Raw genomic sequence first — 24,321 nt, forward strand, 5'->3', positions numbered from 1 at the left:
ATACGGTATCAAAAATATTAAGAAGCAAATCATTTCAATTTTACTATACACATAAAAATAACCCAACAACAAAAAAATCGTTTATTTCTTCAAAGGTCAAAATGAAAATTAGTCACAAAAATTATAAACTCTCATTGCAATTCACACAAAACAACATTAGACACTGTTTAAATGTAAGTCTGTTCTTGAGAATACATAAATCAGAAACAATAATACCAGAAATAAAGAGAGCACATAATTCAAATGACGATGAAGTTGAACTTTCATCAAATAGTAAAACTTAATCGGAGTGAATTGAAGAATCAATAGGAAGATAAATGAAGTCCTGAATGACGCAGTGGATTTGTGAAAGAATAGATTCATATCTGTTGAAACAGACGGAGATGGCATTCAAGCCATTATGTTTAATTAATTCAGTCAAACTGTTCACAAAGTTTTGAAGAAATGTGTGAAAGATCAGAATAACGTGGTTTCAGAAAAATGGATATCTTTTAAAGTTGCGATACTGTATATTATCTATGAGTACTATTATACATTTAAAGTTTCCTTTATACTGTTAAGATTACTAATTTTAACTTACAAGACATGTATGCGTTTAAATTTTGAATAAAAAATCATGAAAACTGCAAATTAAATATATAATTATTTGGATGTAACTTGTTTTTAAATTTTGGAGCCCTCAGAATTTTCCAGATGCTGAAGGTACTCTGTGGTATTTCTAAAATGTTTCAGCACTTATAAAGGTTAATTTTGGTAATTTTTATGTTAATTGTTTTTCGTCTCTGGTGCAATCTGTAGATGACACTGGTTTTGCGTCAACTGTATCAAATATTTCTGTAAAAGTTCAATAGAATCTAAATTGGCAATGTCAACTGATTACTTAACCTAGACTATTGACATAATGTAATCACTAAATGATTGATAACTTGATGTTGATCTATTCTACATCATAACTGATAACGCTCATCTTCTGATAATTTAAATTAAAAAATAAAAATGCTCGAGAACTATGCTCATGAACCTTTTGAAATGGTTAGCTCACCGGAAGCTCAAATGTCGTCAGACAGAGAACGACAACATTTCACAGTGATATAAAAGAAAAAGGAAAAACTGAAATAGTATCACTCATTGAATTCACAATGAGAACTTTCCAATTAACACTACTCTTCACCGCTTTGGCGGTAACTTCTCTGGCGGCTCCGCGTTTCTCAGTTGGTGAGACTGCTTCTCGTCGTCCACCACCACCACCGAAGGGAACTGGAACTCCACCACCACCACCAACTGGAGAACCACAGGATCTTTCTGGAGAAGGTAATGCTTCTCGTCGTCCACCACCACCACCGAAGGGAACTGGAACCCCACCACCACCACCAACTGGAGAACCACAGGATCTTTCTGCAGAAGGTAATGCTTCTCGTCGTCCACCACCGCCACCGAAGGAACTGGAACCCCACCACCACCACCAACTGGAGAACCACAGGATCTTTCTACAGAAGGTAATGCTTCTCGTCGTCCACCACCACCACCGAAGGGAACTGGAACCCCACCACCACCACCAACTGGAGAACCACAGGATCTTTCTGGAGAAGGTAATGCTTCTCGTCGTCCACCACCACCACCGAAGGGAACTGGAAGCCCACCACCACCACCAACTGGAGAACCACAGGATCTTTCTGGAGAAGGTAATGCTTCTCGTCGTCCACCACCACCACCGAAGGGAACTGGAAGCCCACCACCACCACCAACTGGAGAACCACAGGATCTTTCTACAGAAGGTAATGCTTCTCGTCGTCCACCACCGCCACCGAAGGGAACTGGAACCCCACCACCACCACCAACTGGAGAACCACAGGATCTTTCTGCAGAAGGTTATGCTTCTCGTCGTCCACCACCACCACCGAAGGGAACTGGAAGCCCAACACCACCACCAACTGGAGAACCACAGGATCTTTCTGGAGAAGGTAATGCTTCTCGTCGTCCACCACCACCACCGAAGGGAACTGGAAGCCCACCACCACCACCAACTGGAGAACCACAGGATCTTTCTGGAGAAGGTAATGCTTCTCGTCGTCCACCACCACCACCGAAGGGAACTGGAACCCCACCACCACCAACTGGAGAGCCAGAGAAAATATAGACAACTGTGTAAAAATGTTGAAATTTCCCTTGTACCAATAAAACTTGTTGTATTAGAAATTCTGAATACTGTTGTGCCTTCGGCAACGTCTCTACCAAGATTTAACATATTGTCGAGCAACAAATATCTTGAGCCTTAAATTTCGTGTTATTCAGAAAAATGAGTACCTTAAGAATTTACGCTGTTTACACAATAATCAAACAATTTTAAATTTGCAATATCATGACCAGACTATTTATCGACAAAGTTCCGAAAATGCTAGAGTTTGCTGTTTTTAAAGAATCAATGTATTGGAAAATTTGTAATCTCTGAAATAATTAATCTGGTCATGAAACGGAGTATTTAAAAATTCTAAAATTTGGTTTGTTAACCGTGCCCAGACAGGTAGATTCCCAGACCAGATAGAAAATTTCAACAAATTTAATCTCATTTTTCGAATCTCATTTTATTTCTCCCATTTTTATTTCTGGACTTGGTGCAGACCAAGAACATCAAACAGATTTGTTTCATTTGAAAAATGCGACTTCAAAATATGTTCAGAAGTAAATTCTGTCTGTTTTTTGTGATATTTCTACTACTAGTATTATTGTATACAGCTCCAGTTAGTCAACTGTTGAAGAAATCATCAAATACTAGAACATCGGAGAATACAACAAATTATATTAGTAGAATTAAAAATTCAATTCCAAAATCTGGAGTGATTATTGATCCACAAAGACGTTTAAGCAGAGTTCTTCCAGTTTCCCATGTTTTCATTACATCTGCCTACTACTATCCAACATCCAAATCGTAAGAAATTTTTCAAAAATTTGAAAAAAATTGTCCGTTTTAGATTGGGATCAAACGCGATTGCATTGAATATGGTTGTTGATTCAGTTAATTTTAGTGTTGAAAATGCAATATACAAAGTTATTGGATCAAATGGTACTCATTCTGATTCAACAGAAGCTGTCTCAAAAGTGTAAGTTCGGAGAAACCGAGAAATTTAAAATCAAGATTTTTAGAGAAGGAGTTCCAAGTTGTCGTTATACTACTGCGATGGCTAGAACGAACACAATAGAGAATTTGAAAAAATTGGAAATGGAATCCAATGGAGTAAAAGTTGAGGTGAGTATACATTCTTGAATGTCCCTAGTCTCTCTTTCATTTCAAAAATAGATCCCGGAACCATAAAAAAATTACTTTAAACAAAACACTTTATCAGCTTATGTGACAGCAGCGAGTAACGCAAATCCACATTAAAAGGTGTTTCAGAAAAAAAAGTTGTAAGCATTTGGATAAAACCTCAAGTAATTCAATAATTTTCTATAAAATTAAAACTATCCATAATCTCAGATTCCGTTCAAAATGGCTTGTTATTCAGCTCCAAAACCAGTTATCATATGCATTTCTCCACAATTTGTTGCAGAACAATGGCAAATGTTTTTGATGCATGTACACGTGGCAAATCGGTTGGCTTCACATTGACTTCGAAAGTAATCACAAAAATTTCAGATTTGGAGGGCATCTTCATATGTACATAACTTCAATGATAGAATCTTATTTTGAATTAATGAGAGAATATGAAAGACAGGGATATTTGACACTTGATTATTGGTTAAGAATGAAATTTGAGAAAATTGAAACACCGTATTTTGAGCCAAACGGGAATATTGAATGGAGAAATCAAGCAGGAGCAGAGACAGATTGTCTTTTGCAGTACAAGGAAGCTGCACAATACATTGCATTTTTTGATATGGACGATATCCTGTTCCCAGCAAGTTATTCAACATATTTGGAAGAATTTAATGCGGAATGGGCAATTGAACCGAATACGACATCACTGTTTTACGGAAGACGGGAGCATGAGTTCGTGAAAGGTAAAAGTCCTGAAAACCACATCCAATTGCACGATTGTTTTAGCTGAAACAATGTCAGAGTTCAGTTTCTCTGAACTTGTCGCCAGTCTCCGATCGTCTCCAACCGTGAAACGTGGAAAAGTCGTTGTAAAACCAGAAACCTACAATCACACGTGGATTCATTACAGTTGGCATGAAGATCCAAATACGAGGTGGGGAAATATTGAACTTGCGAGATTCAATTAAAACTTTTACCCTTTCAGGCATAATGTCAGTTTCCCTCATCTTGTTCATGTTCAACGACCACTCCAGAAAAATGGTCATAACAATATCACACATCTCTGGAAAATGGAATTTGAACCATTAAACGAAACAATCAGAGAAGAAGATATTAAAGCGATTGAATATGATTTTTGGAGAATGCGGAATCAATCTCGAGTCGTTGAAATTTCAAAACGACTTCCAAGTGAAGATTTTTATTTGCCAATTGTATTCAAATGTTATTATGATTCATTCTATGGTTTCATATTTGATAACAAACGTCGAAAAGGTCCAATGCAATGCCCGAATGCAGATCTTTGTGAATTACCACAAAGAGAAGAATATCGTTGTGTACATTCAGATGCTGAATATTATTCAGGACCCCATATGGAACCATTTACATTTCATTTCTCGAGTAATTCATTTTGGACTAAAGACATCGGATGTTATCAGTAAATATGTTATGTTATCCAGTTTCAAACAATTAACAATAAAAATTTTAAAATTTATATTTCTTTATCAAATACCATATTTTTTCAGAGTGCATCATTTTTTGCCACAAGAAACGTGTTTTTTGGGTGTACGCCATTGCAGTTTTTCTTTGGGAAATACGTACATATGACGTCAACATTTCAAAATCCCGCATTGAAATCTTCCAATCTCAAAAATTTTGAACAGGATACAGACTATAGTATTTGAAACAAAGAACTGAAGCCACTATATTCAGGTGTTTGAGACAAAACAGATCTAGTCAAAAGATAAACTATGTGGAAACATGAAATCTCGACTGTAGATCTACTCATTTTCAAAGGACAGAAACACAAATAATTCTTTGTAGACAGAAAAATTTCGAAGAGGAAATATTTTGGGGATGTTCAATTGGTTATTTGGAATCAGAAACCTGATATTGGCAGACACGCGATTCTGAAACTCGTTTTATACTGATTACCGCTGAAAGTCTCGAAGTAGTTTACAGTTTTCTCCGCTACTTCAAATAGTTTTGGAAACTTTCTAGTTAAATATATGTGCCAAAGTTTGATGAACTCCAATTATTTGCCCTAGTTTCTATCTCAATTATGTCATAGACACCTCCAGGGTCCGGGCCGCGAAAAGAGCTAACACGATTTACTAGGTGTCGATTTACGGACACCAAGTGTTTAAAAAGTTATGTATTTCATTAAAAATTTATTTTTGAAATATTTCAATATCAATAATTAATTTTTGACAGTGTAACAGTCATGATCAAGTCCATCTAATTGAATATACAAATGTCTATCCCGTGGCTGAACACAACATATTTTCCCAACAAGACATCCTGTTAGAAATATTAAAGCAATTATCAACATAGAAATATACAAATATGGCAATTGGTCTTCAGATACATTGAATTTAGCTGACCGGGTTATGGCTACTTTTAGTTGTTTTGCAGCTGTAATATTTTGATCATATTCGAACATGTCTTTCAACCAGTATTTGATGATCTGGAAAGTAAAAATAATTTTCAAAGTTTTGAAATGAAATACCTCTTTCTCGAAATTAGTTTTCATTGAAGACTTTTCTCCGGTCGTTTCATTCCAGTAAAAATTGAAATAACTTGAATTTTCAAAAGTCGACATTTCAAATCCACCGCCTGGCTCTCCAAATTTCACAAAGTTCATGAACATTTCTTGGTACGATTTGGCAAGATGTATCTCATTTTCATCTTTTTCAAATGCATGAACGCCCATTATATAGGAAAGATCATCAGTATGAGAAGGATGTTTTGGATATGAATATTCATAGAAATATGTCTAAAAATATATAATTTTTAAAAAGGTATTAGAAAGGTTGGTTTTTTTAATTATTTTTAGTAGTTAACCTACCGGAATTCCTTTATCTAACTGTTTATCGACTTTCAGTTTGGTTTGGGCAAGAATTCCAAAAGTTTCATCCGCGTGTTTGTTAAGATCTGAAACTTATGAAGGGATGATTATAATACTTTAAATTGCTTTCATCAAAATTACTACCAATTCCTCACCAAATCTTCCGTACTTCCTATCGTCTCTATATTTGTCATCACACTCTTTATAGTTTTCATATCCGAGTGTTTCAACAATATTGTGATACGCGTGAAATTTGTCCAGTTCTTTATAAGTACATCCTGTCAGAGTTGGGATATTTTTTGGTTTTTCATAGAAATCCTGAACTAGAACATTCTGAATGAGTGGTTCTCGAAGGACAAGACCACTGTAAATTGGATGTCCTTCGTCTTCCAGACTTCGCTGAATTCTGCATGAGTTTAGCAATTAGAAATAAAAAGTTCTCAATAAAGGCTGAAATTTAAAAACAAACCTCAATAACTCCATTGAATCAATATCTTGAAGGCATTCCATCATGTAAGAATCTTGCTCAAAACTTGTCATCCTACTTTTTAAATCTTGTGGAACCGAACAGTTTGCATATTGAATAAATCGCATCGTTTTCTCTATTTCAAACTCCAGAGAGTCCCATACATTCACTGATGACATACAAATTACACGTTGGAAGTAGCTTAATAATATATATTTTGAAGTTGCAAAATTTACTTGAAACTACCTCAAATCTGTATTAATTTCAGTACTGAATGCCATTACAGAGACAACATGACCACCATAAGAATGCCCAAATGCCGTGACTCGATCACTGCTCCCTCCGAAATTGTGAATCTCTGATTTCACAAATTCAAGGGCCAATAGAATATCTAAAAACAATAATAGATTGAAGAGTTACTAGTAAAAAAGTGAACCATAAAGTGCCAAATTGTTTGGAGCAACATTCTGATCTTCTACAACAAAATGTGAAAAGAGTCCAAGGCGAAAAGCAGGGATCACAAGAATCACATCTGAAATTCTACATTATAGTTTTGTTATGAAAAATTAAATTAAAAAAAAAACCTCGACTAGAAAATGTGTCAAATAGGTATTTATCCTCAAACATGACTGCCGAGTCATAAACCAACTCTCCTCCATGAACGTAAAACACCACTGAACAGTTTTTTGAGCTCTGAAGTACAATTAATAGATAGTAAAACATTCAAAGATACAACTTACCAAACAAGTATCCGTTGTGAAAATATTTATGTGAAGGCAATCTTCATCTATCCATTTTTGTGGGCTTTTTGAAGTCGAGGAATTTGACATACAAGCTGGGCCGTACTCTAAAACACATATTTTCTTAGATTTCAAAACTTTTATTATCGGGGTTTTGAAAATCAAAAGTTCCTACCAGTTGCATTCAGAATCCCTTCCCATTTCTCAGCAGCCATTGGTTTTTGAAATCTCAATTTTCCAATCGGAGGCTTTGCAAATGGAATCTTCTTGAATGTTTGATACGATCCTATTTGATTTCCATTTATACTGCCCAGGGAGGTGGTAATAACACCAGCTTCACACGATTTGTAGGCAGAATAGACAATAAGAAGTACAAATATTAACATGTCGAAGTTTCCCATATAGGACAGAGCAATAAAATATCCAAATGCAAATAAGTGCAACTAAATGATAATCGAACAGATAACACATACATATAGAGAACACTAATAAAGAAATAGAGACCCAGATAGATAAGATAGTTCTGCAATAATTATTCGTGTGCCTTGTTTTTTTATCGATTAGCTCAGGAAAGGTTATCTTACTATTAGGGAAATGTTAACATCGTGTTATTTTTCTGATTTTGAGCAGCTCTCTGGCACCATTTGGCTGAGCTTTTGAGTCGTTTTAACACGTTGACAAATCTCACCAAAAATCGCCGACGAATGTTGAGTACTGTTAACGAGTACTGTAAAACGTTTAAAAAAAACTAGAAAAATTACAAATTTTCTTTAATCCATGAATTCGTAAAATAAGTTGTAATATTTCCACTGTTTCAACATCAACATTTATGATCCTAGGTTTGGTTTTCAAATAATGATTATTTCTCCGAAATTCTCAAAATCTTTGTCGAAATGTTTACATGAAAATTTTGAAACAGTTAAAAAATTCATTTTCAAACCATAAAGTCAAATGAAAAAATTCATTGAGAACGTTGAGAAATCGGTGGCACCCGAGAAATATACAATACAATTATGTCGTGATGAATCATATTAAAATGTTTAAATTGGAGTAGAATATGTTATAGACTCAAACACTGTCTGGGCGTTCATTTGGACGAGGAGTTGTTGAGAAAGGATCACGCATCTGAAATTATGGAATTTTCAATAAAATATGCATTATTTCAAATTTTAATTTTTTCGTTCAAAGAGTTTATTACAAGCGTTGTCAATTAAAAACTCACCAAAGTGACATTTTCCGCCTTCGAAGTCGCAGAATATGCATACACGTTGGTGGCTGCTGTACCGGTAGTTGTGACGTAACACGGGCGGAATTGAAGAATCTGAAATAATAATGTTTAATGGAAAAATTAAAATTGTCTCTTCTAAACATTTCATTAAATTAATTTTGAAGATTGTTTTTTGAAATGTAACTCACCATTGATTGTAAAGCATTTCTAAATGATTCATTGACCAGTGCATATACTATTGGATTAACACACGTTGAAGAGATTCCGACCAAATGACAGAAGATGTACCTAAAAATTTATTAAAAATAATTTTACATAACTTTTCCTGTTTCTTAAAACTTACATATTTTGTGAATAGTTAATAATCTCGAGACCATTCAAAACATGATAAATATTCATTGGAGCCCAACACACGGCATATGTGAGTACTAACAAAAAGAGCAACAAAAGAGCTCTTCGATTTCTATTTTGCATTTGCATTCTTCTTGTTGTATCCACTGTACGTGATACTTTTGATCGTTTTTGAATTGTTGACCCGATTTGGAAATATGCATATGCCAAGGCAGCAAGTGGTAGAATATATTGAATACCAAGTACTACAAATGTGTACGTGGTTTTTGAGACAATTGCATTATCCCAGGCTTCTTGCATCTCTGCACATATTTCTGGCACTTGACGGTTGCAATAGGTTAGCTGAAGAAAATCAATATTTGTGAACATTTTCTTACTGTTTAGAATTATTTTATATTATAACAGTTCAAACTTGTTCATTGATAGGTTTGGATTCAAAACATTAAGAATTTAAATTAAGATCCCTATGAAATTTGAAAGGATGCTAACGAGTAAAAAAGTTAAAAAAAGCAAGTTAGCTGAAGAAAATCAACATTTTAAATTATTTTCTTACTGTTTCAATAAAAGTGTTAAGTAAAGTGTTCAGCGAATGTTTTATTGGAACATTTTTTTCATGTTTCAAGAACGATTTAAATCAACGGTGCGAACTTGCTGATTGATATAATTAAAACAAAAAAATAAAAAAGGAGTGGAATTTTGAAAATGAATAATTTAAATAATACTTTAATATTAACTTGATAATAAGACACATACCATTTTGGGAGTTGCTCTATCACTCCATGGATCAAATGGAGCCAACTTTGAGCTTACTGCCAATGCATATGGAAGAGCAACTATGATCGAAATGATCCATACGACACCATAGCATAAAAGTGGTGCAGTTGCTGCTAATCTCCATCGAACTGGACAAAGTGTTAGAAGAACACGATCCATTGCAATGAATGCAAGAGTAAGTGATGAAACAAATGTGTTCACTGCTTGAACACCAGCGAGCTGAAATTGAAAAATCAATAACTTGAAAACCTCAACTGAAGTTTTCTAAATGTTTCTTTTCACACTTTACAAACCTTTAACGGTTTCGAAAAATTCTAATAAATTTCAAATTATATTTGCTATTGATAAATATAACTATGAAAATACTTACAAACTTGCACGACCAATCTCCGAATGGCCAAAATAAATTTAAACTCGTATAGAGAGTGACTGGCGCTGTGACCACACACAGAATCAAATCGGAAAATGCCAAATTCACAATGAAACTGTTTCTCAAGTTTCGAAGATTTGCAGTTCTGACAAATGCGAGGAGAACGATAAAGTTGGCAAGAGCTCCGAATGAGCACACCAACCCATACATTGGCACTATTGGGGATCCATCAAAATTTATTTTGTAGAGACTGTTCTGGAAAAAATTCAATTGGAGATGCAAAACAGGAAAACTCAAATACCTGATAATTTTGCATTTCTGCAAACCAATCGCAGTGAATTTCTGTCCATTGTCCCGTAGAGTTTGGCGGTTGCATACTGAAATTAAAAGTTTATAGTTTCAGAAATTTAAAAATATAAAAATAGATTTTAAAAAAGACTTAAAAAAAATTCAATTGAGTATTTTATTTCACTGCGTAATAAAATCTTCTACGGTTCTAGACTCTAGAACCTAGAGTTTAACATAAAACCTTGTAACAGTAAAAAAATTTAAAACGTACAAACTATGTTTTAATAGTATGAAATTTAAAAACAAAATGAAATCCATGGTTATCACAACATAAACTGCCAAAGGGGGTCAAATAGGAAATGGAAAACTACAATAGGATTCAGAGAGACATTCTAGCATAAGAAAAATCCCTTAAAAAATAAGAAAAAGGCAAAGCGAGCTATTTGCGAAAAAAAAAATCTAAAACGGCTAAGAGCTTCCTGAATAGGTAACATCAATAAGGAACTAATGCTGTGACATATTTACAGAAAGTACATAAAAATTGTCAAAACAGGAAAGGAAAAATACGAACTTCTTTGAATAGAGAATAAATTGGTAAGAAGTTGTTTCTCTAACCTGTTCCAGAAATATCCTTGCACTATATTTAAGATGTTAATCTAATGCTCGAAAGTTCTCAAGGGCTCGCTTCTAGAAAAAGGCAACAAATTTTGCAAAAAAGTAAAAACAGAGTCTGGTGAAGAATTTGAAGAAAAACGTCCAAAGTTGATGACGTGAACTAAAGTTTGACTGCTGCGAATGAGACACTGACTTTTAATTGGTTTAGCTCGTTTTTCCGTTTTTCTCTGAAATGGAAGTGGAACTTTTTAGTGTTTTTCATGTAGCCAACAACTAAAAGGAAATTATTTCATATATGTCCCCCCAAAAAACAAGAAACTATATGACAGAAGGGAAATGAGTTGAACGGACGAGAAGTAAAGAGATGGAAAGATTGGCACGGGAATTTGAGTCAAAAAAATGAGAGGCAAAGGATAGCTGAAAAAAAAAAACAAAAAGTGCTCTTACATGAGATATCCGATGTCTTAATGCCCAGAACATATGATTTTATTTGATTTCAGCATAATTATTCTAGGAACTGTTTTAGAAAATCGTTTCCATTAACTCGAAAAACTCCAGAAGGCAAAAAATAGAGTAGGCACCGTATAGACACGATGCAGGATCAATAATGGCTGCCTATTGTGCATTTTGACAGTTGCAAAAACACACAAAAACTGTATATTGAATTTGTTAAACCCGGAAAATGCTTTATCGCCGTACCGCAAAGATTTTTTGTTTTGCCAAAATTTAGGAAGGCATGAGTCCTGGAAACGTGCCTGGCAACAATGAAAGCTTGATAAAAAATTTAATATTTTCAGATAACAAGTTTCACGTTAACGGAGAGTTAATTTGAAATTCGTATTCTCAAATTATATTGTCAATTTCTATAATAATATTTCCTTTTTGCAATCCTGCTTCAAAATCTGGATCTGAGAAGATCTGGTCAGACGAAAATCTGGTCTAACATACAAACAAAACAAAAAAAAATTCCCCCGCTTCGGAGAAATATAGATTTTAAAACTGAGAAATCCAGCGCGAAACCACCAAATTCACATTTTCCGTTCAAAAATTCAAGACCCGTTTCCGTGTATGCATTGAATATTAAATTGCGTCGAAAGTGCTAGGATGTAAAAAGGAAGATTTTGAACATAATCCGCTTGAATTTATGGTTTCAAATAATACATTATTTTTTTGGTTTTTTGTATTTTTGAACTAAAAGTTCGTAATTCGAGATAACTTGTTTTTCGTGTACTTTGAGAGTTGGCAGGATCACTTTAAAAACAGTCACGCAGAGAGTTGTATACCTATAGATCCTAGATTGTCATCAAAATCAAACTGACATAAACAAAAGATCTTTGAATTCTAATATCTCGTTAACGTAAATTTTCCCACGTCACAGTGAAAGCAATAAAAAACACTTCAAATTTTCACACTCTTTCCAGAAAATGATAGTTGACACTAAAGCTACATTAGACATTCATAAGACATAAAATGCTAATTGGTTGTCCAAAAAAAAAAATTTAAAAAAAAAACGTCTAGGTCCGTTCAATGCAATGTCGGAAATCTTCAAATTGGAGTAGCGTCAATCCGGATATTTAAAAGGCCCGGAAAAGTCCGAAATGAATCTCGACTCGGATGATTCTTGTTATTCTAAATTTTTGAATTTCCTCCAAAATGCGACCAATCAGCATTTCTATCCTCCCACTTCTTGACCAAAAAACGGGAGTGGGTGGAGTTTTGCGCTGATTGGTCTAAAGTTTTTTGAAAGACACCCAAACTGCGAGATTAGCAACAATTTGGATGTTTTTTTTGTAATTTTCTAGATTTTTCCGAGATATCCAAATAAATGTTCATTGGCAGTGCCCCCCTTTAAATGTTATGTATATAAATAAATTTGAATGGAGGTCAGCTTCAAAAGTTCCAAAATCTGAGTGGTTTTGGATGAAGTCATGCATAACAGTTTAAAATTGAAATTCGAAAATCACATTAGGAAAAGAAAACTAAAGTGCTAAGTGAAAGCAATCTAAAATTCAAACGTATATGGATAGAATTTAAAATTGGACACTAAATTTTCAAATCAAAAAACATAATTTGGTTTGCTGAGAATTGGAATGGTTAGGTTATTCTTCTTCTTCTTGGAAGCCCCCCACACACAGAAAAACCAAAAATTTTGTCAAAACAAAAAAAAAACAACAAAACAAGAGACTCCATTCACCAGAGTTTCTGGAACCTTTTAGGCAGTCATTTCAATTTCACGCTTCAATGTTGATCTGGTCGGTTCTGAATCAATTAGAATTGGGAAAAAAGAACGCGGAGATAGGATGGAAGGGGAGGAAAAATGAAAAAAAGTAAGAAAAAGGAAGAGAGAGAAAGTGAATGAAATTTTAATGAAGAAATAGTCACAAGCAAGAAAGTTGTAAATGTTGAATACGTCAGGATCATGAAATTTGAACTTGAGTGCTACGAAGTTCAAAGGTTTATTATGCGCGTGAGTAAATTCAGTTTTTGAAACAGTAATATTTTTTCCTGAATTTTTGTGTTTTGAATCATTTATTGAAAACCATTAAATAAATATCTGAATAAACGGAAATAATTCTAGATTAAGAAAATAAAAAATAAAAACAGATTTTCTTCTATTTCCTTATATTGTTTTATTATTCACAACAGATTTTCACTATTTTTGAAAATATTTTCATTGAATTTTTAATTGAAGGCTTCTTCCTATAGACTTTTAGAACATCTCATTGAAAGGTCAGAAAATTAGAAATTGATACGAATACGTGTTCTTTAAGCTTTTTTATCCTTTCTCAACTTAAATGACGTCTTTAAACTTTTTTCCGAGACAAGAAATTCGTGATACACACGAGCCAGATCCCGAATTAAATTCGCGTCCAAGGAACCTCAAATCTAATTTTATTCAATTTAATTGATTCCAAAAAAGAATTGAATGCCGGAAACAAAATGATCTTGTATCTTTTCTTCTGACTCATAGATTTATAGATAGACAAGAATAGAAAAGTAGCGACGTCGGGGGAAACGGAGACGATGGGTCCAAGGTTTCTCCAATTTTTTTGTTGTTTTTTTTCTTGTTGAAAAACAAGTGTCGGATGACTAGTAGATGAGCTTGAAACTAGAATCATACAATGGGAAGTATATTAAAAATATATTAGAGCAAATAATTTGCTTTTGAGAAATTTTTATCCGACAAAAATATACTTCACAAAAAAAATTGTGACACTCGGCGAAGTTTATGATAAATGTAACAGGATAAGAAGATAAACTTAATGCTTAATCCTAAAAATTAGAATTTTTTTAAATTTCTGTACAAGCCTCCTAAAAAATATTTTTATGTGCCGAATAAAAAATAAGCTGTTCCAAAAAACACATTAAAATGGAGGTGGATGATGCTTCAAGATGAGGAACAAATTAGGGCTTCATACCCCCACGAATTTGTTATGAGAAATTATAATGAAATACATGATTAAAATTGAAAAAAAAAGAAAAATTAATATATTCTTGGCACAGATCAAATAAAAAACAATTGACCAAAAACGGGGCTCTTGGAGTTTGTGATTACTGTTCGCTTGAGATGAACTTGCGCATTAACTTTGATTTTTCTAATGTGAAGGTCTACAATTAGGATGATGCTCTTGATAAGCATCATTCCAAAAATCTTCCAAAAAATTCTTTGTAAAAGTGACAAAAATTGACGATTAGTGGTTGTTATTTGCTAACTTCAGCAAGAAATCTCGTGTTCCATTTGATTCGTAATCTATGATTCTAAATCTTTCGTTGCTTCTTTTATTCAATTCCTCTTTTTCAGACTCCATTACCCTAAAAAATCCCAGCGGGGTTTGATGAAGAGACTAAAAACCAAAAAAGAACAATGAAATCCAGATAAGAATTGATTGGAAGGTAAATTGAAATTGAAATATATTTTATTGTGTGCTCTTTTTTTCTTTCTTTTTTATACTCAAAGGTGAAGAGCAAATTGCAATTTCTCTTCCTGCTCATTCCCCCTTCAATTTTTATTTAATTTTACGACAAAATGCTCTCAAAAGGTCCGCGAAGAGCAGGAAGTCAAGAATAAAAATAGAAAATGTAGGAAGAGGCGAAGAGAAATGAATTAAATATTAAAAGAGTCTTCAAAAATTGAGAAGATTAATACTATTGGTATAAGCTTCAAACTATGGGGATCAATTTGTCATGGTAACTAATTAGAGATGCTTGGTACACCCTGGTACTTAAAAACATTTGAATAATAATCAGAAATTATGAAAAATGAATAATTTATTGACGCCAATTGGGAATATAAAAGCTACATTTCTAGAGTGATATTATTTAACTCTTCCGCGACCAAAAATGCCTATTTGTCAAACTTCTTGAAAATGTGTTGCATGAACTGAGATTACAAAAATGCGTAAGGCACAAAAATCAAAAGCTGGAGCCCACGCTAACATATGAGGAAACATTCAGTAGGCAATCATGAGACAGTCAAGTAGTACGTATACGTCTGAAAATGTTACTAATTTTTTTTTTAAACTATAATTTTTCACTTAAAATATCTAGTTTGCTCACAGAAAATGATGACCTGATATAAAATAAATTCTTATCGTCACAGCACTCTTTTGAAACAAAATGTAAAAAAAGAAGAAGAAACGAAGAATAGGAGTCGATTAGCTCTTCTCAATGAAGTACCTCCTTCGAGGTTAGGAATTTGTAAAATTGAATGGGTAAGGTGAATTTGAGTGTGTTTCAAAACATAGAATACACAGGAAATGGACAAGAATAGAGTAAGTAAATGGAGGTGGGTGGGCATACGGAAATGCCAAATAAGACTATTAAATTGTAGGTGGACTCTTGGAAATTTAGCAAAACATTTTGTGAATAAGTTGAGCTTCAAATACCTAAGAATAAACTAACTAAATGATCTGGTCCCAATCAAATATCTATTGATTGCGAGATTTCCAAATTGGCGAAATATTGTCCGCTTGATGGTACAACTGTGTGATGTTATCGCAAAGTTATCACTCTGATCTCGGTACAGTAAAAATTTACAGGTTTCAATCAAGCTTTCAACTTTAAATTCAAACGATTAGGTACAGTTTGACAGCAAGATGATGAAAACTAAAATCTCAAAGCCTTCGAAAAATCTGGTATTTATACGCTCGAAATTTCTACGAAAAAAAACCCATAAGGAACTGGAATTTCGATATGCCAACCGTATCCTAGATTCTTTGGAAATTACTTTTCTGTACAAAAATTAATTTCAAAAATGTCAAACCATTTGTGAATGTCAGTCGACATTTCGTCTAGATGCCAACATCCTGTTTGTACGAATTCAATTTTAAAATTCGCATAAATTTTTTGTTGAAGCACGGAATAATGAAAAGCTATTGAAGAAACATAGTGAGGAAAATCTTGTGCAATGGGAATGGGAAAAAGATGAAGTAGGCATGATAAAAATGTTGAAATAAGGAAAAGAAAAGGAAAAAACAAATCAGATTTGCATAAATGATCAGAAAAATGTATTGAAAATCGAATGTCGGTGTTTGTAAAAAATCAAGATAACATTTGGAAGATGTTTCTTAGAAAGCTTAAATACAAAAATATTAATGAAGCATGGCCCACTTGAACGTTTTTAAGAAGAATTGGTACCCACATCATCAAGAAAAATACGAACAATTCCATGAAACCATGAAAATATTCCTGGGATGACAGGGTTCGTGAGCCATATATTATTCAAAATTGTGGAGGACCATTCTGGTTTTTGTGTTTTCGATTCTTTTTTGCAATTTGCAGGAAAGGAAGTAAAGAACACTTTTTGACCAAAAAAGAAGAAGACCACTAAATGTTCATGTATCTAAAGTTACGTCTTAAAGTTGAAACAAAAACAGCATCGTTGTTCTGCAACGTTCCTTTGATTTGTACACAATTTGAAACAGTTTTATTTTAGTTTATGCTACTGTCTGAAACTTTCTGTCAGAAACATTTAAAAACAACTTACGTTTTGTGAACTGTCATTATAGTGATGTTGCTATAAAATCGGCCTACAGATTCTTTTTAGAAAGATTCCAGATGGTGTTTACCTGTAAAAACAATTAAGATCAGTTTTTAAAGAGTGGTAAATACAAGTAGTATAGAGATAAGGGAGTACAAAAAGTGTACAGATTGAAAAATGTGATTGAAAGTTTTTTGTAACAACATATCAAGCCGCTTAAAAGGTGACTAATTTTTTCTGCCAAATTCAATAACGTGTTCCAAAAAAACATAGAACAGCGCAAAAGTCGTAAAAGAATTAAGTAGACAATGAATGTGAAAAAAAATGTCAAGAGACTCGTGGAAACAGCTCCGGAATGAATATAGTAGTGGAATGAGGAAAGAATCGTGGATATATACTAGAGGAAGAAGGAAAATGTCGTTGCATAATAAATACACCTTTCGGCACATTTGTTTTTACAAGTAATACGACTTTTAAAGATGTTTTTTCTTTGCTGGAAATAGTCACTGCCAGGTGAGTTAGCAAGAAAAAGGGTTCAATATTTTCCTTTATTTTTTTTGTCCTGAAACGTTCGAATATCATAGTTTTAAAATTAGAGAATTATTTAAATTCTTTAAACTATAGCCAAAAAGTGGTGAAACTCAGTTGTCCTATTATAATGTTGGAAAATTACAAAAAAAGGTAATTATTTGGTAATTTTGGAGTATTATAAATATTTTTAAAACGAATCCTCACGGGCGGTACTCCAGCTTTATTCAATCAAAAACATCAAAATAGTTGTAGAAGTTTCAATCTTTTTTTATTGAAAAAAGTTTGAAATTCAAATATTTAATGATGGAAATTAGTTGATTGTTTTAGAAAAAAAATTCCAAGAAAACTGTCAGGCATCTTAAACTTTCCCAACAAAACAATTATAGTTTTATGTAATTTCTAGCATTCTTAAGAACTCACAACAAATCAAGAAAATTTTTTATTTCTCACCTAGTTTCAGAAAGTTTATTTTTGCAGAATATTGCAAGAAGTATTCAAAGAATTACTTCTAAGAAGGTCCATTTCTGAACAAATTGAGTAACGTCTCATTGCTTTTTGGTGGGCGGACGATGGGTTCTAATGTAATTACTGGGTTCACATCGTTTGCAATGAGCACCAGTCGTTAAAATCTTTTCCACTAAAGCTATCGAAAAAAAGTGAAGCCGGAACACGAGATTTTGGAAAAAAATAATGGATTTAGATGACCAATGGGAAAATACGAATTATGAGGTTTTGATGAGTTGAGGAGATTCAGGACACAAAATCAAATCAACATTGTTCGATAAATATTTTTGTGTTTATAAAAATAAGATGAAACAGTACATTTTTTTATTTTCTCAGCTTTAAAAGTGAATACAAAACTATCGATGGGCTAGAAGAGGTTCATTTCAGCACTCCGTTATTCGTTGCAAATTTGTAAATAAAAGAAGTTTGAATAGAATTTCAAAGTATTTTGGCAACTCTGAATCTTAAATCTCAAACATGCGTTCTTTGAAAATAATAAGCTGTTCATCTTCGGAACCAAACTAAATTATATTTTCAGGCTTGGCAATTAGTGTTTTCAAATTGAAAAAAAATAGAGGACGATTTTAAATTCAATTAACAATAATAATAAAATGTTATAAACAGGAATTGCACAGTAGATTCTCAAACAAAATGAGATATTCTTGATCAAGAACAAATTTGTAATATGATCACCGCGAACATTTTAAGTGCGTTTTTTTTTGTTCAATGGTTAGAATGTAATTATATATTCTTTTTTTCATGAGCATGTTCAAAAAACAAAAGTGAGCGAAATTCCGTATAATTAGATATATGATAGGCGAGAAAGTTGACCGATCATCATGGTTAGAAAAAATCAAAAAAATTCCTTAATTTCAAATTTTTGAAAGAAATGCTAGTTGAAATTTAATTAGGTACGAACTTATCTTTCCAACTTTTGATTTTTTGTTGAATTTTCATTTTGATATTTAACCTAGTACAAGTGTTTCAAAGTATTTGTGCAACTAGCGCTGACTTACGCCTAAATAATTGAATACCGTATTTCCTCTATTAGTAAGGCATGCAAAACTAATTTTCGGACACCTAATTTGATGCAAAACTAATAGAGGGTGCAAAACTAATTTTCGAACAGGTTTTTTCTCACGTTTTCCATTAAGTTATGGCATAATATCATCAATTACAGTAACAACTTATGAACCAAAATTGACGAATTTTACGACTGATACGCAAAAATTGTACGAGTTGTACTCATATTTTGCCAGTTTTGACTTTTTATACCAAGTCTGTAAAAGTTTTCCTAATTTTTAGAACGGTTTTATAATGCAAATTTTGAATTCCTAAAAATAGGGAACAAATGAAAGGGTGCAAAACTATTAGAGGTGCAAAACTAATAGAGGGTGCAAAACTAATTTTCGATTAGTGATTTTAGATGCAAAACTAATGGCGGTGCAAAACTATTATAATAGAGGTGCCTAACTAATAGAGGAAATACGGTATACATAATTCAAAAGTTCAAAAAAATGAGTTCAAGAAAATCAGATCTGGTATACTTTCCAAATTTCATCTGGATTAATAAAATGAATCATTTTATTTTCAGACACACACTCCTTCATTCATCTTTTGCAGACTTAAATAAGCTTTCAGTTGATCAGAAAAAATGCGACCAGTGATCTTCTGTGGTTTCCGATTGGTTCACTAAGCTAACCTATTCGATTAAAATAAATGAAAATTTAAAAGGAGATGGAGGGTAAGGGACCATAAATTGAAATGAAACAACAAATATTACGAATGAGTAAATATAATATACCACAACAATAAAAACATATTTTTAGATTTCATATATAGCCAATTGAGACTGAAAACTTCAGTCACAAAATGTTTTACCAATCTTTTGAAACAGTAAAAAAATTGAATATGAAAAACAACCCACAATAGATTATCTAACGCTTATAATGGATATGAGTATGTAGATAATTGAGTTTTATGTGATAAATACAAGAAAACGAGAAAATTTTTTTAATTTTCAAAAAAAAAACAGCTGAACTTGCATTGGAGTTAAATTGGTTTAGGAATGAATTTTTAGAAAAAAAACAAAAACAATTTTCTAACGGTGTGAGATTTGTTGTTACTTTGCTCAAAAATGTATTAAAGTGTTGTGACGAGACCGGTGATTTTTTGCCTGTAGCCAAAAATTGCAAAAATTGCAGAATGTCAAAAATATTTGAAAGCCGGAATATATAATTTTCCATTGGTTTTAACATGTTGCAAAAAAAAGGTTTATTATCCTGAAAAACTGAAATTTTAATCTTCAAAAAATTTGTTTAAGCCGGTGCTTTTTGAGTGCAAAACGCTCAAAAGCTACCTGATATCTTTACCGCCAATCATACGGACTCATAAAAAATGAAGATATTTTTTAGAAGAAATAAGTCTTCAAGTCTTCAAGATTTGGCTCATAAACCTCCCTTCAGAAGATTGACATTGTGACTGACAAGTTTTCTCTCTGAATGTCACTTGAAACTTGAGAATCTCTACCCTTTTTATCTCATTTTCTTCTTACTTGAAACTTTCGACAAAACAAAAAAAAAGTGTATCCTTGTTTTTTACTTCTGCTTTGAACATTTCTATGGAGGTCTCACTGACTTCAAAACACACTTTTTCGAGGAAATGATGGACTCCTGGGACTTCCTGTTGCAGATATTGAATGAACAAATGAAAAAAAGAGAAGAATTGTGAAAAAAAGAATGAGATGATATGGAGATGGAAAGCCGTAAAAAAGAGAAAATAGATACTTCAAGTAGCCATTTTGGATTGAGTAGGCGGGAGATTTCAGAAGGTCCAAAACAAAAACAACAATGCTTTTAAAGATTTTTCTACTGGAATATTAATATCCGTTTTTAAAATTCCCAACTCTTGCCAAAATTCATCTGAATATTCTTTCTTGACCAACCAGCGCAGCCCGACGCTACTGATTGGTTTTACAGTGGGCATGGCTAAACAGTGATTGGTGTCCCGTTTTAGTTTATTAGGTGGGTCTAGACGGGAGCAAACTGAAAGATACCGTATTTCCTCTATTAGTCTTGCACCCCTACGGGTCAAATAGTCTTGCATGTAAGACTGATAGAGGAAATACGGTAACGGAAAAAGAACAAAGTACAAATTCCAGATTCGTAAATTAATTTTTTTAATGAGAAAATCTAGTAAAGTTCTCTATGAAAACGTCACCATTTTTCTTTTTTTATAACGTTGAACACTGAACATTTAGGAGAAAGAAACAAAAAAATATTTTTTGAAACAATGTAACTACTTTTGAGGAATTGTTGAAACAAGCGAAGTTGGTTCACACAATCAGAAAAAGTGAAAAAAAAACTTTCAAATAGGAAGGGAACTTTTTTGGATTTCAAAAATGCTTTTGGATTTTTATAAATTAGAAAAGTAATAGGTAAATAAAAATATGGTAATCTTTTTTTCATAATATGGTTACCTACGAATCTTTAGATGAATTCACAGAATTCTCAATTACAGAATCTTTCAACAATACATGGCTCATGATTTTTAAATAATATGTTTTTTGGCCAATTCGTTCAAAAAACAGTTTGGCAAATCCAAAAAAATGGGAATCTTGTTCGGGGAAATAGAAGGCCTCATAAAATAAAATAAAAATTATCATCAACACCCTAAAACCCTAACAGAAACAGAAAATAAATGTATACCGCGAAGCCCAAAGGGAGAAAAAATGATGAAAAAATAAGCATTCATGGAGCAGAAAAGTGCATCCCAATTTGCTGAAGTAAGAAAAGTGGACGAAAGTTCAATCATCAAATGATTACGGGAAAAATGGGTCTGAACACTTTGTAAGTGCTATTCAATTTTCAATTTTCTAACACTGAATAAGCACTTAGTGGTGTTCATGGAAATTATTTGCAAATCCATTAGCAGAATAGTTCAAGCTTTTTGGTAAACACCAGTTTAGGAATTAGTTTTGAAACAATTTTTAACTTTCTAAACAAAACATACACAGAAGTTTTAAAAAATTAAAAATTGAATTTTCAATAAATTAACTGAATTTTGTGTCATTTAGGGTTCCACCCAAAAGCATAAAATATTCGATGGACAGTCCATAAGTATGAAGACCCCACCATGGTAGAAGTAATTTAAAATTTTGTCGTAATCTTACAAATATTAATATAATACCAGGTGGTTTGTGAACTGCTCAAACTAGTTTTGAAAACAAGGAAGTGAGCAAAAATCAAAATTTTATTTATAGAGAATGATTTCTTGTTCTTTATTTTAGTTGCGTCTGAAACCGTGAAAATATACACAAGTTTTTTGAGTTTGAGAGTTTTTCTTTCAAAGCTGCAGTAGCCTAAAGTTTTTAGTAAAAGTTGAACATCAAAATTTTTCGACATGGATGTAATATTTTGACTTCGTGAAAAGTCAAAGACATAACCAAAATATTATATTTTAAAGTTGAGCCCTTCGGGACCAGCCAGAAATTTAATAAACGGAAAATATTCTTCAATTTTTTGCAACAGGAAATATAAAAGGAAAATTTTCGAAAAGAATTAATAAGAATTTAATATTCAGGAACAATATCCAAATTTCAGTTTATGGAATAATAAAAGTTTGTGATAACCTATTGTTGAACGTAAAGAAAAAGAAATTTGAAAAATCAAATTTTCCATGAACCAGTCAACCTGAAAACAAACAATTTTACAGCTTGATAACCAGGAGAATTGAAATTATAGTTTAAAATCTACTTTTTATCGTTAAATGCTACCGTAATCTTTTCTAAAATAATTTATTAAAATTATTTTTGTTTAAAGTTTCGAAGGGTTTAAGTAGTTCTCCAACAGGTGAAAATAAAATTAGAAATAGGTTCAAAGACCCGGAAACATTAAAATCTGAATACATCAGCTTTTGTAAAAAATAGAAATATTGAAAAGAGGAATTTTTTGCAAGAATCGTTTATTCTTTTGGTCTTAAAAAGCTTCACCACATCTATCAAAAAACTCTTTTCCGAATGTTTCATTGTCTTCAAGGCCTCCCTATTTTCCGCCTCCACTTATTCCATCAAAAATCTTAAAGTCAGTGACGTGGCAACAATTGAGGAGAGAGAGAGAGAGAGAATAAGAAGGAATAATGTATTGAAAAAGAGAAAGAAAAGAGAATTCGGAAGCTTCATTGGAGGTCTCAGCTGGTTTCAATGAATTTAAAATTTAAATTTGAAGAGAGATTTCATTGGAATTTTTGTTGAAAATCTATCTGATTTCAGACATCAACTTTGTGTTAGTACTTTGTTTGTTTACACTTTTTCATGAGCTCATTTCGGGGCTTAAAGGATGTCCACATATCCGATTGAGAGAAGGGGAAAGGCACACGTTTCCCCCCGCGCAAATTGTCTAGCATGAATCAGATGTGGATACGAAGGATTTTTAGATCAGTACGAGATTTTTTTGTTGTCAAAGGGATTTTGGCAGTACTGATATATTTTTAATAATAAGAACTAAATTCCAAGACAAAAATACTCCTTCAAGAGTCCTTCAAGTTCCGCGAGTTGAAAAATTTCAAAAAAAGAATACTAGGTTTTACTTACTTTTTAAACTTGTGAAATCTGAAAGTATAAATTTTGAAACAGAAAAAAATTTAAAGCCCATTAAAATTAAAGCATGCACCAAAAACTGCCTGCCTCGTGCCTATAAACAAGCCTATTAAAATAAGATTAAAAATCATACTGTACAAACACCAAAAACCATGTGAGAATCTAGAATACAGATAGCCTCCATAATTTACGTAGTCAATGAGAGGAACATTTGCAAAACACAGAAATTAGGTTACCAGAATGAGAATAATCAAAAATTGCAGAAAATATGTCGTTCATAAAAATCTTAATATCTATGATGTCTTCAAAAAATTTGTACAGAATAATTGAAAAGATTCGATGCTCTCGTCATTCTAAAAAACAAGAATTTCAATGAACCATTTTGTCAGTTCAGAGAATGCAGGATAAAATTAACTCAATTTTGGGCGGAATTAAAATAATAATTTTATTGAAAAATCGTGGCCCGAAAATAATAACAATAATGAAATTCCCAGCAGAGCAGGCCCTAGACCTTTTATGCGATTGTGTCTGGTTCAAGCCCAAAATGAAAACATTTTCAGACGTTTGCAACGACCGCACAAGATACTTTTCAAGTCTAGACCTTAAAATAAAAGGGAACCGATATTTTCTAAGAAATCATCATCATACTACTTATGTGTCCACCAATTTTCCGGTGCTCAGAGCTCGGAGCTCTTACGGAAACAAGTCATTTGAATGTAAGTTGACGTTTTTTTCAGACTTTTCTTGAGAAGAGTCTATGTAGAAAATTACCATAGAAGC

At 32.7% G+C, this 24,321-nt stretch overlaps 3 protein-coding genes and 12 non-coding genes across 16 annotated transcripts; 4 read left to right on the plus strand and 11 right to left on the minus strand.

Moving 5' to 3' along the window:
• Window positions 1-65: 65 nt before the first annotated feature.
• T22D1.22 lies at window positions 66-312 on the minus strand. Its single transcript, NR_131560.1, has one exon. It is a non-coding gene; the product is annotated as an Unclassified non-coding RNA T22D1.22 (non-coding RNA).
• Window positions 313-1,120: 808 nt separating this feature from the next.
• On the minus strand, window positions 1,121-1,231 carry T22D1.21. Its single transcript, NR_056014.1, has one exon. It is a non-coding gene; the product is annotated as an Unclassified non-coding RNA T22D1.21 (non-coding RNA).
• A 1,423-nt stretch (window positions 1,232-2,654) lies between these two features.
• gtnt-47 (Glycosyltransferase family 92 protein) lies at window positions 2,655-4,692 on the plus strand (the record flags this gene model as incomplete). Its single annotated transcript, NM_068668.2, has 7 exons — window positions 2,655-2,926; window positions 2,970-3,098; window positions 3,142-3,244; window positions 3,473-3,588; window positions 3,632-3,996; window positions 4,040-4,187; window positions 4,239-4,692. 7 exons carry the CDS (start codon window positions 2,655-2,657, stop codon window positions 4,690-4,692), a joined length of 1,587 nt encoding a protein of 528 aa, NP_501069.2.
• Window positions 4,096-4,319, minus strand: T22D1.20. Its single transcript, NR_056015.1, has one exon. It is a non-coding gene; the product is annotated as an Unclassified non-coding RNA T22D1.20 (non-coding RNA).
• A 714-nt stretch (window positions 4,693-5,406) lies between the features above and the next one.
• On the minus strand, window positions 5,407-7,802 carry cest-6 (Carboxylesterase type B domain-containing protein). The gene is made up of 10 exons (NM_068669.2): window positions 7,480-7,802; window positions 7,305-7,411; window positions 7,149-7,257; window positions 7,001-7,096; window positions 6,811-6,955; window positions 6,568-6,765; window positions 6,254-6,504; window positions 6,099-6,184; window positions 5,760-6,026; window positions 5,407-5,717 (listed from the first exon to the last, which is right to left on the minus strand). The coding sequence occupies exons 1-10, from the start codon at window positions 7,703-7,705 to the stop codon at window positions 5,451-5,453; spliced, it is 1,752 nt and encodes a 583-aa protein (NP_501070.1). The 5' UTR covers window positions 7,706-7,802; the 3' UTR covers window positions 5,407-5,450.
• Window positions 7,803-8,155: 353 nt separating this feature from the next.
• On the minus strand, window positions 8,156-8,176 carry 21ur-14346. Its single transcript, NR_056016.1, has one exon.
• Window positions 8,157-8,177, minus strand: 21ur-9563. The gene has a single exon (NR_056017.1).
• 21ur-5850 lies at window positions 8,161-8,181 on the plus strand. Its single transcript, NR_056018.1, has one exon.
• Window positions 8,182-8,212: 31 nt separating this feature from the next.
• On the minus strand, window positions 8,213-16,933 carry npr-12 (G-protein coupled receptors family 1 profile domain-containing protein; the record flags this gene model as incomplete). 2 transcript variants are annotated; one of them, NM_001306803.3, is made up of 8 exons in its annotated part: window positions 8,373-8,429; window positions 8,527-8,625; window positions 8,721-8,820; window positions 8,876-9,225; window positions 9,637-9,876; window positions 10,028-10,282; window positions 10,329-10,404; window positions 16,917-16,933. In NM_001306803.3, the coding sequence occupies 8 exons, from the start codon at window positions 16,931-16,933 to the stop codon at window positions 8,373-8,375; spliced, it is 1,194 nt and encodes a 397-aa protein (NP_001293732.1). The 2 variants fall into 2 exon arrangements, with proteins under 2 accessions (NP_501071.1, NP_001293732.1); NM_068670.2 differs by lacking the exon at window positions 16,917-16,933 and having other exon boundaries at window positions 8,213-8,429.
• 21ur-9300 lies at window positions 14,325-14,345 on the plus strand. The gene has a single exon (NR_056019.1).
• A 130-nt stretch (window positions 16,934-17,063) lies between the features above and the next one.
• On the plus strand, window positions 17,064-17,084 carry 21ur-10175. The gene has a single exon (NR_056020.1).
• A 1,107-nt stretch (window positions 17,085-18,191) lies between these two features.
• On the minus strand, window positions 18,192-18,212 carry 21ur-13230. The gene has a single exon (NR_056021.1).
• Window positions 18,195-18,215, minus strand: 21ur-6730. Its single transcript, NR_056022.1, has one exon.
• Window positions 18,216-19,776: 1,561 nt separating this feature from the next.
• Window positions 19,777-19,797, minus strand: 21ur-6930. The gene has a single exon (NR_056023.1).
• Window positions 19,798-21,201: 1,404 nt separating this feature from the next.
• Window positions 21,202-21,222, minus strand: 21ur-11811. The gene has a single exon (NR_056024.1).
• Window positions 21,223-24,321: the final 3,099 nt, after the last annotated feature.

The sequence above is a fragment of the Caenorhabditis elegans genome, chromosome IV (genome assembly GCF_000002985.6).
Source record: "Caenorhabditis elegans chromosome IV".
Taxonomy (NCBI): Eukaryota; Metazoa; Nematoda; class Chromadorea; order Rhabditida; family Rhabditidae; genus Caenorhabditis; species Caenorhabditis elegans.